Consider the following 16,117-nt stretch of genomic DNA (forward strand, 5'->3'; position numbering starts at 1 on the left):
GAATGTGGCAGAACTGATGGTGTGAAACATCTGAGGCTGACGCATAGACGTGATGCATAAATGCTCTGTCTCTCAGATCTCTTGTTCTGGGATAGCCAGGACATTCAAGTGGCTCTATGGAGAGGTCCCCACGGTAAGGAACTGAGGCCTCCAGCCAACAGCCATGTGACTGAGCCAGCCTGGAAGAGCCCCAGCCAAGCTTTCAGATGACTGCAGCCCTGCCTGCAATCCTGAGCGCACCCTCATTAGAGACCCTGAACCAGAAGTGCCCAGCTAAGCCACCCTCAATTTCTGACCCAAAGAACCAGTGAGGTAATAAACATTTGTTTGAAGCTGCTAAAGATTTGGCATAATTTGTTACTTTCCTTCTGAGAGACTGGAATCTTGAGTATGTGCCTGGCAGGGAGTGCCTTACATGACCAGCTCCCAATAAAACTAACAAGTGACAACAAACAAAAGTAGTGTAGTATGTATAATTTCTAAATAAATATACCTAATTGGGAGTTCCTGCTCAACATGTGTTTTGCTGATGATGTCAATATGACAGAAAAAATATTTAAAGGCGCACTAGCCAGTTTTGCTCAATGGATAGAGTGTCAGTCTGGGGACTGAAGGGTCCCAGATTAGACCCTGGTCAAGGGCATATACCCGGGTTGCGGGCTCCATCTCCAGTAGGGGGCGTGCAAGAGGGCAGTCGATCAATGATTCTCTCTCATCACTGATGTTTCTATCTCTCCTTCTCCCTTCCTCTCTGGAATCAATAAAAATTTTAAAAAATGTTTAAAGGCCACTGTTATTAATGACGGCTGGCCTACGACCTCAGTTCCTATTGCCTGTAGAGGCAAGACTGGCCCAGATTCAGACACCCTTAAAGAAGCTGAGAGAGGACACTCAGAACATTCTTTCTGACTCCTGGCCTCTGGAGGGCAGGCTGGAAGGAATATGAGGTCTTTAGGAATTTGCTCCAAGGCACTAAGATTTAGGAGGGCCCAAAAAGTTAAATGCTTTTCAAAGGCTGGGTGAAATTTTAAGCCAAATCTGACCCTTGAGCAGTCCGTGGATATTGACAGAGAAGCCCAAGTCAAGTGCAGGGAGGAATGGCACTGTCAGTTCAATGGGTCCCGGGGCTGAGCGCATGGGTGTGGACATACCCGGGAGTCCTCCACTCCTGTAGGGGTTCCTTTGCCAGTATCGACTCGGCTAGACGTGGATGAGGACTTCTTCTTTTCGATGGTCCGAGTCGGCGAAGACTTGTAGGAACATTGAGCAGGGCTGCCAGTAGCTATACGAGGGCAGATGTTAAAGACTAGAGAGTTACAGCAGAACAGCCAGAGAGGCCACAGCATAGATGGAAAGGGTAGGGTGAGCAAGGAGTTGGGAAGAACACACTTATGTTAAAACGTGACACATGAGCAATGCCATCTAAAAATCCCACCACGCTTTTTCTCATGTGCAAAGGGACTGTATCATTGCGGTTGGATCACGAGAATTCTCACTTCATATTCCACAGTGTTTTACAAAGTATCATACTTCAAAAAGATATTAGCTTGTAAGAACATGTAATAAATAACTTCAAAATGCAATGGGTATTTAATTTTAAAGCGTGCCTTTAACATTTATTTAAAATGTCTTTTGTACTCGTTCAATAGAAACTTATCTGGCCACTGGGTAAAGCTAGCAATAAAACTACTGGTCCGCAATGTGTTAAAAGACTCCCACAGCCAGAGTTCAAGAGTCCAGTTCAGCCCTAGCCAGTTTAGCTCATTGGGTCCCAGGTTCAATTCTGGTCAAGAGCACATGCCCAGGTTGTGGGCTCAATCCCCAGTAGGGGGTGTGCAGAAGGCAGCCAATCAATGATTCTCTCTCATCATTGATGTTTCTATATCTCTCTCTCCTTTCCTCTCTGAAATCAATAAAACTATATTTTTAAAAAAAAGAGTCCAGTTCATTTCAAGAGTTCAAAATCTGGGCTTTACAGCCAGACAGACTGAACACAGTCACCTAATAGCTGGATCACGTTGGGCAGTTTGCTTAACCTCTCTGAACGTCAACTTCCTTGTGTAGAAAGAGTTAACATAGCAGGCCTGACTACTGTCTCTGGACATAACTGCTACAGCGTGGGCCCTTGGTCAGCATCTGTGAACTTAGATTTCAGGAGTGTTCTCAGCACTAAGTGAAGAGTAGCTCACTGCACCTAAGCTGTTGGTACAAACACCATGATTTCTCCTGCTTTCCTTCTAAGAGTCTGGAATCTGGGCATGTGCCTGGCAGGGGGTGCCTACGTGACCAGCTCCCAATAAAAACCCAAGGCACTGAGTCTCTAATGCGATTTCCTGGTAGGCAACATTTCACATGTGTCACAACTCATTGCTGGGAGAATGTGTCCTGTGTCATTATCCTGGGAGAAGTTGCTGGAAGCTCGTACCTAGTCTTCCCCAGAATAAGTCATAGCAATGAGACCTAGACCAAGGGTGGGGAACCTTTTTTCTGCCAACGGCCATTTGGAGATTTATAACATCATTCGCAGGCCACACAAAATTATCAACTAAAAATTAGCCTGCTATATTTGGTTAAACATCATTAACTCACCCCTAATGCCTTGGCAGGGCCAGAACCAATGATTTTGCAGGCTGACGTTCCCCCCCCTGGCCCCCCCCCCCCCCCCCGTCCTAGAGAGTCACTGACGCTGGGAGTAGTCTTGGGGACCTCGTGACACATCTCTCTTCCCAAAACTGAAATATTTTCTGCTTCCCAGGAATTATTTCTTTGAGACATAATTCACATACCATAAAATTCACCCTTTTAATATTTAGTGTTTTTAGTATATTCACAAGGTTGTGCAACCATAACTACAGTCTAATTCCAGAACATTTTCAGCACCCCCAAAGGAACCCATGTACCCATAAAGCATTCATTCTCCTCCCCACTCCCCCATTCCCTAGCAACTACTAATTTACTGTCTCTCTGAATTTACCGATTCTGCACATTTCACATAAATGGAATCATACAATTTGTGGCATTTTGTGTCTGGCTTCTTTGACTGAACATGTTTTCAAGGTTCATCATGTAACATAAATCGGGAATTCGTTCCTTTTCATAGGTGAATAATATTCCACTTTGGAGCTATCACAATTTTATTTATCAGTTCATCCGCTGATGAACATTTGGGTTGTTTACACTTTGTGGTTATAATGAAAAATGCTGCTAAGAACACTTGTGTACAAATTTTGGTATAACATATGTTTTCAATTTCCTTGGCTCTATACCTAAGAGTGGAATTGCTGGGCCATATGGTAACTCGGTGTTTAACTGTTTGAGGAACTTGGCCACACTGTTTTCTAAAGTGGCTGTGCCATTTTTTCATCCCCACCAGCAATGTATAAAGGTTACAATTTCTCCACATCCTCACCAACACTTCTTTTTCTTTTTTGCTTTGAATTTTAGCCATCCTAGTAAAATGTGAAGTAGTATCTCTTATTTTCATTAGCATTTCCCTAACGATTAATTATGTTGAGCATCTGTCATGTTTATTGGCCATTCATGTATCTTCTTTGCAGGAATAGCACTGCTCAGAAACAGCTAGAACTAGGTAGAGAGTTATATGTCATTTACATGTCATCTCACTGATTACACTATCTTGGGAACTAAAACCACACCTACCCTAATGTAGACAGCATGGTTCATGGGCAAACAGAAGATGCCAGCCCTCATTAATCTTGCCATGATGATTTGACCCACTTTGGTCAAAGAAGGGCTTTGATGGGATGGCCCAGTGTTTCTCAGACTACAGTGTGTAGGTCTGGTGGGTCCTGGAATTTGCGTTCCTAACAAGCTCCCAGATGATACCGATGCTGCAGATCCATGGACCAGGGCTTGAGTAGTGAGGCTCTAGACATGTGTTAAACTCTCTTACTGTGCCAATCTCATTTAATCTTCATGGCAATTTAAAATAACTCCATTTTATAGATGAGGAAACTGAGGCTTAGAGAGGTTAATTAGCTTATCCAAAGTGGTAAGAAACACTAAGTGGTAGAGTTGTTTATAGGACCCCAAAGACTGGTTTAAAGGCTACTCTGCCAAACCATCTCTTTAAATTAAAAAGTCTATCCTCATAAAAATAAGTCTAGCCCACCAGGCTGGCATGCTCAGCGGTTGAGCATGGACCTATGAAGTAGGAGGTCACGATTCGATTCCCAGTCAGGCCATATGCCCGGGTTGTGGGCTTGATCCCCAAAGGGGGCATGCAGGAGGCAGTGGATCAATGTTTCTCTCTCATCATAGATGTTTCTATCTCTCTCACCCTTTCCCTTCCTCTCTGAAATCAATAAAAATATATTTTAGAAAAAAGTCTAACTCCCATTAACCCATGAAATAGGTTTTTTTCCTAATCCACATGCCTTCAATGACAAAATCATTTAATCACCTTTGTGACACTTAAAAAAAGAAAAGAAACATAGCAATAGCAAAACACTGATGGGTAGAAATTTCCTAAAGCCAGTAAAAGCGAAGCAAAATACAAAAATTCAGGAATAACTTATAGGCTAACCAACACCACTTCTGGTATTTTCCTTAGTGTCACCAGCTTGGACTCTTTTACCTGAATCACTGGAATGTTCAGGGAATAAGAGTGCACTTCTGCTTCTGGATAAAGAAGCCTGTGTGGGTGCCAACAGTCGCAGAGCAGCTAAGTTTTCCGGGGAAGTAACTGGCATGCAAGGAGCTGAGGAATGGAATCAAATAAAAAATGTAAAAAGGAACATTCAAACAAAACGAAACAAAATGTTTAAAACAGCACAGTGCATGACGCAAATTAACTTTTGGGTGGTAGGACGAAGTGAAAAATAAAAATGTTCTGGCACAGGATGGCTTCAGAGTTCGTCATAGTAAAATAAAACAAATGATGTATCATTTAGAGTATGAAAGAGTGCATTAATTCTCTTGGGGTGAATTATGCCATTCAATATGCCATTACAGTATTACCTGTATCACTCTAAGAGAGTTAGCCCATTTCCATAATATGGACTCAAGAAACCATTACTCACCAAGTAGATCTAACATTGAAAAAAGATTACTTCTACAAAACACTTGTTTTAGGTCCTCTGTAAAGAAATATTTCATAAGACACTGATTTTGTTCATGTGTAAATATTCATCCTTTCATACTTTTTCCCGTGTAAATAAGGGCAAAACTAAATAAGCACGAAACTAAAAATAGCCAACTGATTATCAGCTTTAATGGAAGTAATAATATTCACAATCCGCCGAAACCGGTTTGGCTCAGTGGATAGAGTGTCAGCCTATGGACTGAAAGGTCCCAGGTTTGATTCCGGTCAAGGGCACATACGTTGGTTGTGGGCACATCCCCAGTAGGGGGCGTGCAGGAGGCAGCTGATCGATGTTTCTCTCTCATCAATGTTTCTAACTCTCTATCCCTCTACCTTCCTCTCTGTAAAAAGTCAATAAAATATATATATTTTTAAAATAATAATATTCACAATCCAAAATTCAGGGACTTAAATATCATTCTGATGGTTTTGGAACGTATTATCAGGTAATGGATTAACATTTTCATTACAGTCAAACCTCATTCGTCAGACGTCTCCCATCTCAAACAATTTGGTTTTCCACCAAGTTGTTCACAGAAAAAAATGTCTTGGTTGTCAAACTAAACTTCGGTTTTTTGATCTGACAACCCTTTCATGCTGATACCTCAGCAAGACAAAAAGCTTCTCTCAGGCAACGAACAAAAGACAAAATGCTTTTGTTGCTGGGGAAGCCAACCATTAGCATAATTTTAAAACATAAAGAGGCCATCAAGAATCCTCATGTTGCTAAGGGTGTGAAAGAAGCAATGAGCGCAGGCAATGGAAGAGGTAGAAGAACTGTTGCTGATATGGATAAAGGAAAAGCAGCCAGTGACAGCATTTTGGAGGCAGTGATATGTGAACAAGCAAAGATGCTGCATGCTGACCTGAGACACATCCGTGGACCAAATACTAAAAGTGATTCATTTAAGGCCAGTAGGGGGTGGTTCGACAAATTTAAGATAAGAAGTGTTTATTAACAGACCAAACAGTACGTTAGACATGTACTATATATAAAAAAGGTTAACATGAAATCATTTCGGGGTCTGGAACAGATTAATTGAATTTACATTATTCTTAACGGGAAAGAATGATTCAGTTTTCGAACAAATTGCTTCTTGAACAACCTTCCGGAACGAATTAAGTTCGAGAACCGAGATTCCACTGTACTTTGCATTATTTGGGTACCCAGTAGCCAGTAAATGGTTGGGGAATTAAAATGTTCAATTCATAATTAGCAAGTAGGTAATTTAGCTGCCAATCTTTATATACTGATCAATACAAATATGAATTTAACATCAATTGGTAACCATGTGAATTCATGAAAGCATATGGAATACACTATTAGAATAGCATTATGGATTTAAAAGCATGTAGGATTTTTCTCATCCAGCTCTTAATCAATCACAGGCTTCCAGTGCTTACCTATGAACTACATCAGAGATCAGCCACGCTGACATTTATGGGTCTCTGACACACAGGACAGGCCACTGTGCTGGAGGTGCAAGGTCAATGCCATCGAAAAATAACTAGGAAGACACGCTGGCTTCTTCAAAGTCACAAATATCCTTCTGCTGACCCTTTGGTGATGACTTAACGTGTTAAATACTCCACTGGCACCTGACACTTCTTTAGTGACGCTTTACAATACACGTTCGATGCATGGACAGCTTCCCACCTTCCGTAACCTGCCTGCTCTGAAGGGTCTCATTTCAGACTTTTACCGACTTATCTGAGCCTCCATTGGAACTTGGGTAGCTTTAAATCTCCTTCAGTTTCTGACACTGCCAGAGTGCCAGAAAGGGCCGCCCATCATTTTCCATATTAATTCTGAACTGTCTGGGCAGGCCCCCAAAGCAAGGCAGTAACACATCTACGTCTCCCACGTACCTCTGCCTCATTAATTCTGCCATTTCTGGCTAATCAACTACATCACACCAATAGCTGGATAGTTACTTTTTTAATGGTCACATCTGCCCACTGGCCAATTAATTCTGGGGCAGGATAACTCCTGCATGTACTGTGGAAGATGGAATAGTCTCTTTAAGGCAGGGAGGACAGCAGTAATTCTGTCTCTTTACAACCATGACCTGGCTGCAAAGGGTGATGCCACTTTCCAGACTCCCATTGTGGCCCTCACATTCAGACCACAAGACTAGGATAATGGCAGGGTTTGCAGAAGGCGCAAGAGGGGATCTCACTCCCCTGGCCAGCGTGGTTCAGTGGTTGAGTATTGACCCATGAACCAGGAGGTCAAGGTTTGATTCCCAGTTGGGGCACAGGCCCCAACTGCGGGCTCAATCTCCAATGTGGGGCGTGCAGGAGGCAGCAGATCAATGATTCTCTCTCATTATTGATGTTTCTCTCTCTCTCTCTCTTTCTCTCTCTCTCTCCTCCTTCTTCTCTGAAGTAAATAAAAACATTAAAAAAATTTTTTTAGAACAAAAGAGGGGCTCTTACGAAGACTGACATTAAGACACACACACTAGAAAGAACAAAACTGGAGATCAGGTCTCCATGTTCACTTGCCTCGCTCTGGAGAATAAGATATTGCTGCGCTGGATGAAGACAGCCGCTTACTCATAGGAGGGTCCATGTGCTTTGGTAAATTCATACTTGATGTCGAAAGTTTCTCATATGCTGCAGAGAAACACAGTAAAGACATTAGTACATACACCACTCTAGACTGAGAAACACACACCCCAGTGTTCTTCCCATCCTAATCCACATGCCTTCAAAGCCACTGTGACACAGCACACTGCCTCTAACATCCTCCTATCTACCAATGTAGCCCACCTGCAGGTGCCCTGGCCACAGCAGCCTTCGGACTGAAGCAAGATCTTCTCTTCTACTTCTCGACTCTGTTCTTCTCTTTGATTTCATCCAACCTCACTCGACTGTCCAACTAAAGCCACGCTAATCCCACCAGCAAATCACGTATTTCCTTGTGTCCAGGGGCTTTTAGTCAGTATATTCAGACCACGCGAAAACACCACCAATCTGGACCCAGAGACAAATCAGCAGCAGAAAAGGTTCTATGGCCTAAGTGCATGAGCGGGAACTGGACTTTTTCTGAAGGCTGTCTACAGCTCAGGTCGGACAGAGAAGTCATCTGTAAGGCAGGGAGCTCTAGTTAAAGCAGAATAAGTTTCAGTAGTTGATTTCTTCCTCTTATCAAGAGATGGGGTCACAATGGCCTTTTCTCAAATGCTATGATAGCTTCCGGTTAGGATGTTAACATGTGGTCCCAGGTTTGGTGTTCTTAATTTCCAGCCATTATTTCAGAGTAGTTTCTAAATGAACCCATTACAGTAAATGAAGCGGTATGGATGGTGCCCTGCCAAGCCATATCGGAACCCAAGGCAACAGGGAAGACGTGTGCCCTGGCTTGAAAGGAAGCAAACTCACCAATAAGACTTTCAAAATCCACTCCTCTCCTGTTTTCAAATGAGAGAAATTCCATGTTTGATATTTCTTCTGACCAAGAGATGATCTTAAAACATTTTAAAGCCCTAGCCAGTTTGGCTCAGTGGATAGAGCATCAGCCTGAGCACTGAAGGATCACAGGTGCAATTCAGGTCAAGGGCACATACCTCAGTTACAGGCTCAATCCCCAGCCCTGACTGGGGTGCATGCAGAAGGTAACCAATCAATGTTTCTCTCTCTGTGTCTCTCCTAATCCCTTCTACTCTCTTTAAAAATCAATGGAAAAATATCTTATGGTGAGGATTAACAAGCGAAAAAGACAAAAAAAATTTTTTTTCATTGACTTAAGCTGAAGTCAAATTACAATAAATTCTTGTTTTGGTAAAAATAAAATATTTAAACTTACAATCAATTCTGGGAGTTTTAAATCACCCACCTTTCAATTTTTAGTATTTTGGCAAGTACTTTAATGTTCTGAAAAATAATTAACTATTAGAAATTAAATGAAGTCATGTATATAGATAGGGATACACATTTCTTCCTTTGCCTCAGGCTCCAGCATGGTTCCGCATGACAATGGTCTTTAGGAATTCTATATTTTGTTCATCATGAATTGTTCTGCATTAATTTTGATTAAGATATTATTTTATCTTGATATTGTGAGATTTTTGGTGCTCCCTTAAATTGTGTGCCCGAGTTGAGTACACTTGCCTCACCCTGGTCGGGACCCTGGGTGCGATTCCCAAGGGGTAGTTATCAAGTCCACCTGCCCCTCTTTATCAAGAGAAGGCCAGGGCCCACACTCCAGTTTCCTCAGCCCATGCAGCAAAACCTCTGCTACTCAGTAACACTAAGAAAGATTCTTCTTCAGAAAAGGGATGTTGGAAAGCAAGGATATTTACGCCTACTGCTCTAAACTGACCTTGTGCCTGGCTATTAAAGAGTGCGTCCCTTTTACCTTGTTTTTTCTTTGCCAGCCAAAGATGGGTTGAATTTCTAAAGTCATTATTAAATAAGAGCAGAGTTTTGCTAATTCTGTTCTTGATCTAGACCCCAGGAAGTTCCCAAGCCTATATCCAAAGCAGAGAGCTTACTGGAGAGGTGAAGTCAAGAACCGCCCATTGATCGCCTTGGTTGGATCTCCAGTGTTAGTGAGGATGAACTCCCTACCACTCCCTCTCAACACCTCTCCAGAAATCCATCACATTAACACCCGGAACTCGGTGATTAAGCAGAAGTGACTGAAACACAATACTACTTAATGCCCAAACCGATGATTAATGAGAGTGTGAAAGATCTGAACGCACAAACGTCAAACACTGACAAGATTTTCAAAGCAGAAGTTAGTGAGCTAAGGATGATGACATGTCTCCAGGGCAGTAGGATGAAAGGCATGCACAGCTCTACGATGACAGAAACAAAGAAATATGAGCATGTCATTCACATCGCTAGAAAAAAAATGTTCTAAGGGGTCAGACTAAGAAATCAATTGTAAAAGTGCTTCAGACAGACATGGTGATGGAGGAGGATGATCAGTACAGTCATCACAAAATGCCATGGCATGGTGATGCTCGGATATACCATTGGTGGACTCGGAGGCGGCAGGGGTCTCTGGATCCGGAGGAGGGGTGCTGGCCGCTAAACCTAGAGGAGGGGGTGGAGTATTTTCTGATTCACCTACACAGCAAAAAATCAGAGCAAAGAGAGATCAAGGAAAAGTCCCACTTTCTGGTTGACTTAGTTCCTACTTAGGAAACTAGAAAAAGTAACTGAAATGGGCTGACTTCTCATAAACAGAAAAAAACAAAGTATATTCACTGATAAGAGGTCAAATGCACAATTCAGCAAAGACAAGAAACTGTAATACAAATGGAAACACATCTGCTTTCAGGAAGAGCTATTCCACACATCCTATCCTGTGGAATAGGATGACAAGAAGTAAGGCACTGAAGGGGGAAAGCCACCCAGACTAGTAACAATCCATACAGCAAATTAAAGATTTGAACATTTAACATGAGTACGAACTGAATAATGAAATGAATAAATCATCTTCAAACAAAACAGAGCAACAAGAATTTAATAATGAGGAGGGGAAACCCCTCTCCCCCTTTTTAGAGGGTAACTGCTGCTCAATCTTTGTGGGTTGCGCTGCAGCGGTGACTTAGCCTACTGCCACTGACGTTCCCAGAAATCAGATTGTCCCAATGCTTGCCGGGTGGATCTGGTTCAGCAGGCTCTGCATTCACGTTCTTTGCTTTGCTTCTGCTTTACCTCATAGCCCAGTTATTGTTTCAACTGCTGCCTGCTAGCAAAAGAACGCAGATCCCCTTCACGAGAAACACATGCACGGGAAGCGTGGCAGTTTGAAACATCACATCTGGAAAAGGTATCTGCAGATTGGTACCAAGCATCCCCCGGCCCCTGCAGGCTGTGCCCACAATCTCCCGCCTGCCCTGGGGCCCTGCAAAGCAGGGACAGCCCTAAACTCACCTTCAAATCCTCCAGGCCCGACAATGACTGCCGGGGATGCTCCTCCCCAGACTGCCGGCGAGGCTCCGCCCCAGACTGCCGGAGATGCTGTAGCTCCTCCCCATGAGTACCTCTTCTTCAGCTCCAGCTGCTGCGAGCGCTCCAGGGACCTGCGCAGCATAGCCTCCAGCCGCTCCTGCCCAGATTGCGTGAGGGAGAGCAAAATTAATGCCAGCCTCAATGCTGGGATGAGTCACCAAATGGGGCTCTGTGCTCAGCATCCAAAACCCAGACACAAGTGCTCTCTGCCACACAGTGCCTTCTCGGTGGGTGGAGAGTAAACAGTGCGGCTGGTGTGATCCCAGACCCAACACCTCATCCCTGGGACAGGCTGTGCAGCCAGGCCTTGATTTAAGAATAATGCCAGACAAGCATTAACTCCTTCAGGCCTGTCTCAAGCCGGGTTTGTCCCACCTACTATGCCCTAGACCCAACCAAATGCTCTCTAGTTGAAATGCAAAAAGCAGCCTGATTTGAGAACATTTAAATTAAAATATAATTTGAATGTTATAGCCTTCAGCCTCACTTGTTTACGGTGCTACATGACTGTGAGGTTTATTTTGCAAAGGCCTGTTTTCATCTTAGAATTTCTTAAAGGGAGATCAACTGTTTTCTAAATTGCAACACTTTTCTGCTCTATAGTTTTCTGGGGATGATGCTACGTATTTCAAAATTTGAGAGAGACAAGAGTGGGGGAGCTTCTAGCCACAAAATAAAGCATCTGTGCCTTCTCAGAGTTGGATGAGAGAAAGGGAGGGAGAATTCAACAGTTTTTAGCCAGAAAAGCACCCAAGCTTCTCTGTCTCTTAACAGAGCATTTGTCAAAAGCACTCTCCTGTGTTAACCCAATTGTCACTTTCATAAGGCTGGGCCTGACTGCTGGCAAGTATTTCCTTGGCACTGGAGGTCCAATTCTATCTATATTCCTCACTGCCCAGTGATGCTGCAAATACCAACCCCTCTCCCTGCCTTCCCATGGAGAAGGCCAAAGCAAAGTAAACAGTTATGCTGACACCCTTTAGCCCTCATAAAACCCACCCTGGGGTGCTCCAGGAACTGGGCTAATCTTAGCCTGCCTCCAAACAAAAAGATCCTCTTTTCTCCTGGCTTAAATAAGCAAGCCAAATTAACTTAGGGCAGCACCGACTGAGTAACTGTGACTTAACCTTTTGCACTCGGATGTCGAGTGTGACTCGACACGGTTAGCATTAGAATAAAGGAATCGAGAAAAAAGCAAGTGAGTGCAAAGGGTTAAGGATTGGGAAAGACTCCCTTATTTTACTCACTAGAAACACAGAAAAAAAGTCACTTTAGAGGTGCCTTGCCCCATCCTTTGTCTACACGAGAGGGATAAGTTGAGCATTCGCCACATCTTGGCCTCCTCTGCAGAATTTCTCTCTGAACAACACTATGCTAAGAGACAGCCTCTCCAGGGACCTGAGAACTGAAAGGTGATTTTTTTTCCTCCTGTAAATCTCAGATTTGAATTTGCTCTAGTTTTTGGCTGAGACTCCACAATCATGAGTGTGCATTTTCTGGCAGAGTCCTGTCCTCATGACCTGGGGGGATCCATAAAATTGTGACAGCCAACCCTTGGGGTCTGTCTGAGAAAAGCTGGGGGCATTGAGGGACTTAACATCTTGACTATTTGATGCTTGAGGTATGATTGCTCAAGACTGGGGCTGAGTAGTATTTCATTACATGGGTTTAACATATTTAATCGATGACCTAATTTAAGTGCTGAAACCTTGTACCACAGAGTAAATTTGATATTTAGTGGGTAATGGGAGATTTCCTACATGCCAGGACCTCACAAGGTAGCCCCTCATCTACTAGGCCAGTGGTTGGCAAATTCATTAGTCAACAGAGCCAAATACCAACAGTACAACGATTGAAATTTCTTTTGAGAGCCAAATTTTTTAAACTTAAACTTCTTCTAACACCACTTCTTCAAAATAGACTCGCCCAGGCCGTGGTATTTTGTGGAAGAGTCACACTCAAGGGGCCAAAAAGCCGCATGTGGCTTGCGAGCCGCAGTTTGCCGACCACGGTACTAGGCCAATAAGAAGAAAGAATACTAACACTCTTCAGGCCCACCTTACCACCAAGCAGCTATCTAGAGGCATAATTAGAAGGGAATGATCACCCAAAGCCAGACCTACTCTTTGACTGTTCAGTTACCTTTAGAAAAAAATACCTTTCCATCTACCCTCAATCCACCGAGGGGCTCCAAATTCCACCATTAGAGATTCATTCCTTTGAACTGTTTGTAGGCTTATGGAAATGAAGCTATCCCTGAGAAAAGACACAATCACTTTGTGTCACCCACTTTTGGAGAGATGATGAAAACTAGGTAGTAACCAAACTCTATGGTAAGGGGATTTATAGAACCCAAAGTTGTCAGAATGGGATGACTCAAACATCAAAAACAAACAAACAAACAAACAAAAAAACCTGGTTCACTTCACTTTTCTTAAAGATTAGTTTGCATAGGTCAGTATTACTCAGTGTGTATCTTTCTGTTCCTTCATGGGATGGAATGGAAAGATTCCTAGATCTGGAGTCAGGAGATATGGATTCTAATCCCACCTCTGCCTGCCACTTTTTAGCCCTGTCACCTTGAGTTAATTGTTTTAACATCCTTGGACATCAGTTTCCTCATCTATAAAATGGGGATATTACCTATATCGGCAGACCACTCAAGTCTACAAGATAATAACTAGCATAGGAAATCCTCAGCCAATGCTAACTGAATCTGAATTTAAAGAGGAGGTTATCGACAGGGCAGTCTGAGCAGTGGTTCTCCAACCAGAGTGGGTCCCTTCCCCAGAGTCCCCTGCATGCTCGTTAGAATACCATGGCTGGGTCCCACCAAAGCAGCTCTGGGCGGAATCTGCTGAGGATTTGCATTTCTGACAAGTCAGTCCCAGGCAATGTCAGTGCTGCTGGTCCTGGGGCTATACTTCCAGAAGCACTGGTCAGAGGACAGGCTGAGCATGAGAGAGCATTTAAGAAAGTTCCATCACAACAGAAGAACAGTATTAATAAATATTAGAGCTGCATACCGCATACCTCGATTCCTGCCAAGCTCTGGTTCTCCTGATGGTCGATAGAGGATGGGGAAAGGGCAAGGCAGATTCTTGTCCCTAGAATGTCCTCTATTGGGCGGGGCTTAGTAGAAGGAAAGAATAAGAAGACCTCACCCTTGACTTCTTGAGCTCTGGCCCTAGATCTGCCTGGATGAACTCAGAGGAGAATCATGACCTGCTGAGCTGGCCTAGCAGTATAAAAGGACTCTAGCAGGGCCCGGCCTGGGTACCGATACCCAGACAGCCAGCTCTGGCAGGAGAAGAGGGCTGGCAGTGCCTTTTCCAGTGCCCTTTCTAGCCGTGTTCTGGCGATGACAGGTGGACAAGCTCCCAAACGGTCCCCAGCAGAGCTCCGTAGAGGGTCTTTCTACAAACAGACGTCCACCTCTGACCAGAAAGGCCATGCAGTCACCATGGGCCCACAGTAGCAATGGGCAGCCCTCGGCTTAGTGAACTTTTGTTTAGGTTGATTCAGAAATGTGTCTTTCTTTTCTTCTTTTAAATCCTCACCCGAGGATATTTTTCCATGGATTTTTAGAGAGTGGAAGAGAGAGGAAAAGACCGAGAGAAATATCGATGTGAGAGGAGAAACACATTGATTGGTTACCTCCTGCACGTGCCCCTACCAGGGCCCAAGCTGGGGAGGAGCCTGCAACCGTGGTACATGCCCTTGACTGGAATCGAACCTGGGACCCTTCGGTCCGCAGGCTGATGCTCTATCCACTGAGCCAAACTGGCTAGGCAGAAATGTGTCTTTCTTACACTCAGCCTGGTGGGTCTTGTTAGGTATTAATCAATAGCACAATGATAAGTGGTGATGTGTCCAAATACCATACAGAGATGAAGCTACTCTTTGAGAGAGGCCTTTCTTAGCATGAGGAACATGGAGCTGGCTTTGCCAGGCTCCATTTGCCAGGGCCTCTGGTCAGGAAGGCCTCCCTCCAAGTGGAGAATGGGTGACCACAGTGTGTTGTCAGCCCTACCCCAGGTAGGTGATGAGGGCTTGTTCCAGAAGCCCTATCCTTGGGGCATGAGAGAGTTGGAGGAACCTGCCTTGAGGAAAAGGTAGCCTCCAGTGGACACTGGACGGCCCGTTCCTCAGGACAGGCCTAGCCAGCCTCCAGTCCTCCTGAGCCTCAAGGCCCCTGGGAGCCAGGCTGTCTGTGGTGCCCACTTCTTTACTGGCAGACGGGAGGCCCCCTGGCTGAGTCGGGGGCTCACCCATACAGATGTGAAAAGTCACCAAGAGCAACATCATGGCAACCCGTCATGGCACCAGGTCAGGGCTGGAGGGAGGTGGGGAGTCACGGGATTTTTATGAGCTCCTAATATCAGACCCACAGAGGCGGGACTTGGTGGGCAACCCAATCACTTTCCAATACGCTAGAGAAGCCAAATGGGCTGCAGTGGAATGAAGCCCTGCAGAGGCTTCTCCCTGGTGGACAGAGGCAGAGCAGGACAAAAAGAACCGAAATCTGCCCCTGGCAAGAAGAAAGGAGAGTCTCCACAGCCGTGTGCCAAGAGGCAGCGGCCCTCCCAAAGATCTCCAGGGACCCATGGGGCTGTGTGCAGAGGGTTTCCTTAGGAGAGGGACTCCTGCCATCTAGACCTACCCATTCTCCCCAAAGATCACCCAGGCGAATCCCAAACAGGCCTCTGCATAGGCAGAGCCAAAGCCAACGTGGCTAGCAGGCCAGCCTGCATGTGGATAGTCCCCAGGCTCCACTGGGCTCGCCCGGGGCACCAAGGGCTGGAGCAGGTGGCAGAGGGAGGCTGCCGCTTCCCTGCCTCTGCCTCGCTAGGTTGCTACACAACCACAGGAGGCCCAGCTCTCAGCCTTGCCCTGCCGTGTCTGGGGAGAAGGAAGCAAGCTTGGCTTGTGTTTATGCTGACAAGGGTCAGGCAGCATCCCCTGTTCTCTGCCATCACCACATTAGGGATGAAAGGGAGCACACAAAGCAAATAAAAAATTAGCCGGCTGTGCAACCAC

At 44.7% G+C, this 16,117-nt stretch overlaps 1 protein-coding gene across 1 annotated transcript in view; it reads right to left on the minus strand.

Annotated features, from left to right (window-relative positions):
- MAP7D2 (MAP7 domain containing 2) overlaps positions 1 to 16,117 on the minus strand; it is a 95,777-nt gene that overhangs the window by 30,361 nt on the left and 49,299 nt on the right. The window contains exons 4-7 of the mRNA XM_054720663.1: positions 11,000 to 11,174; positions 7,613 to 7,723; positions 4,598 to 4,720; positions 1,152 to 1,282 (exon numbers count right to left, since the gene is read on the minus strand). Coding sequence (XP_054576638.1) covers positions 1,152 to 1,282; positions 4,598 to 4,720; positions 7,613 to 7,723; positions 11,000 to 11,174 — 540 coding nt within the window. The remainder of the gene's footprint in view (positions 1 to 1,151; positions 1,283 to 4,597; positions 4,721 to 7,612; positions 7,724 to 10,999; positions 11,175 to 16,117) is intronic.

Source organism: Eptesicus fuscus, chromosome 1 (assembly GCF_027574615.1).
Source record: "Eptesicus fuscus isolate TK198812 chromosome 1, DD_ASM_mEF_20220401, whole genome shotgun sequence".
Classification (NCBI taxonomy): domain Eukaryota; kingdom Metazoa; phylum Chordata; class Mammalia; order Chiroptera; family Vespertilionidae; genus Eptesicus; species Eptesicus fuscus.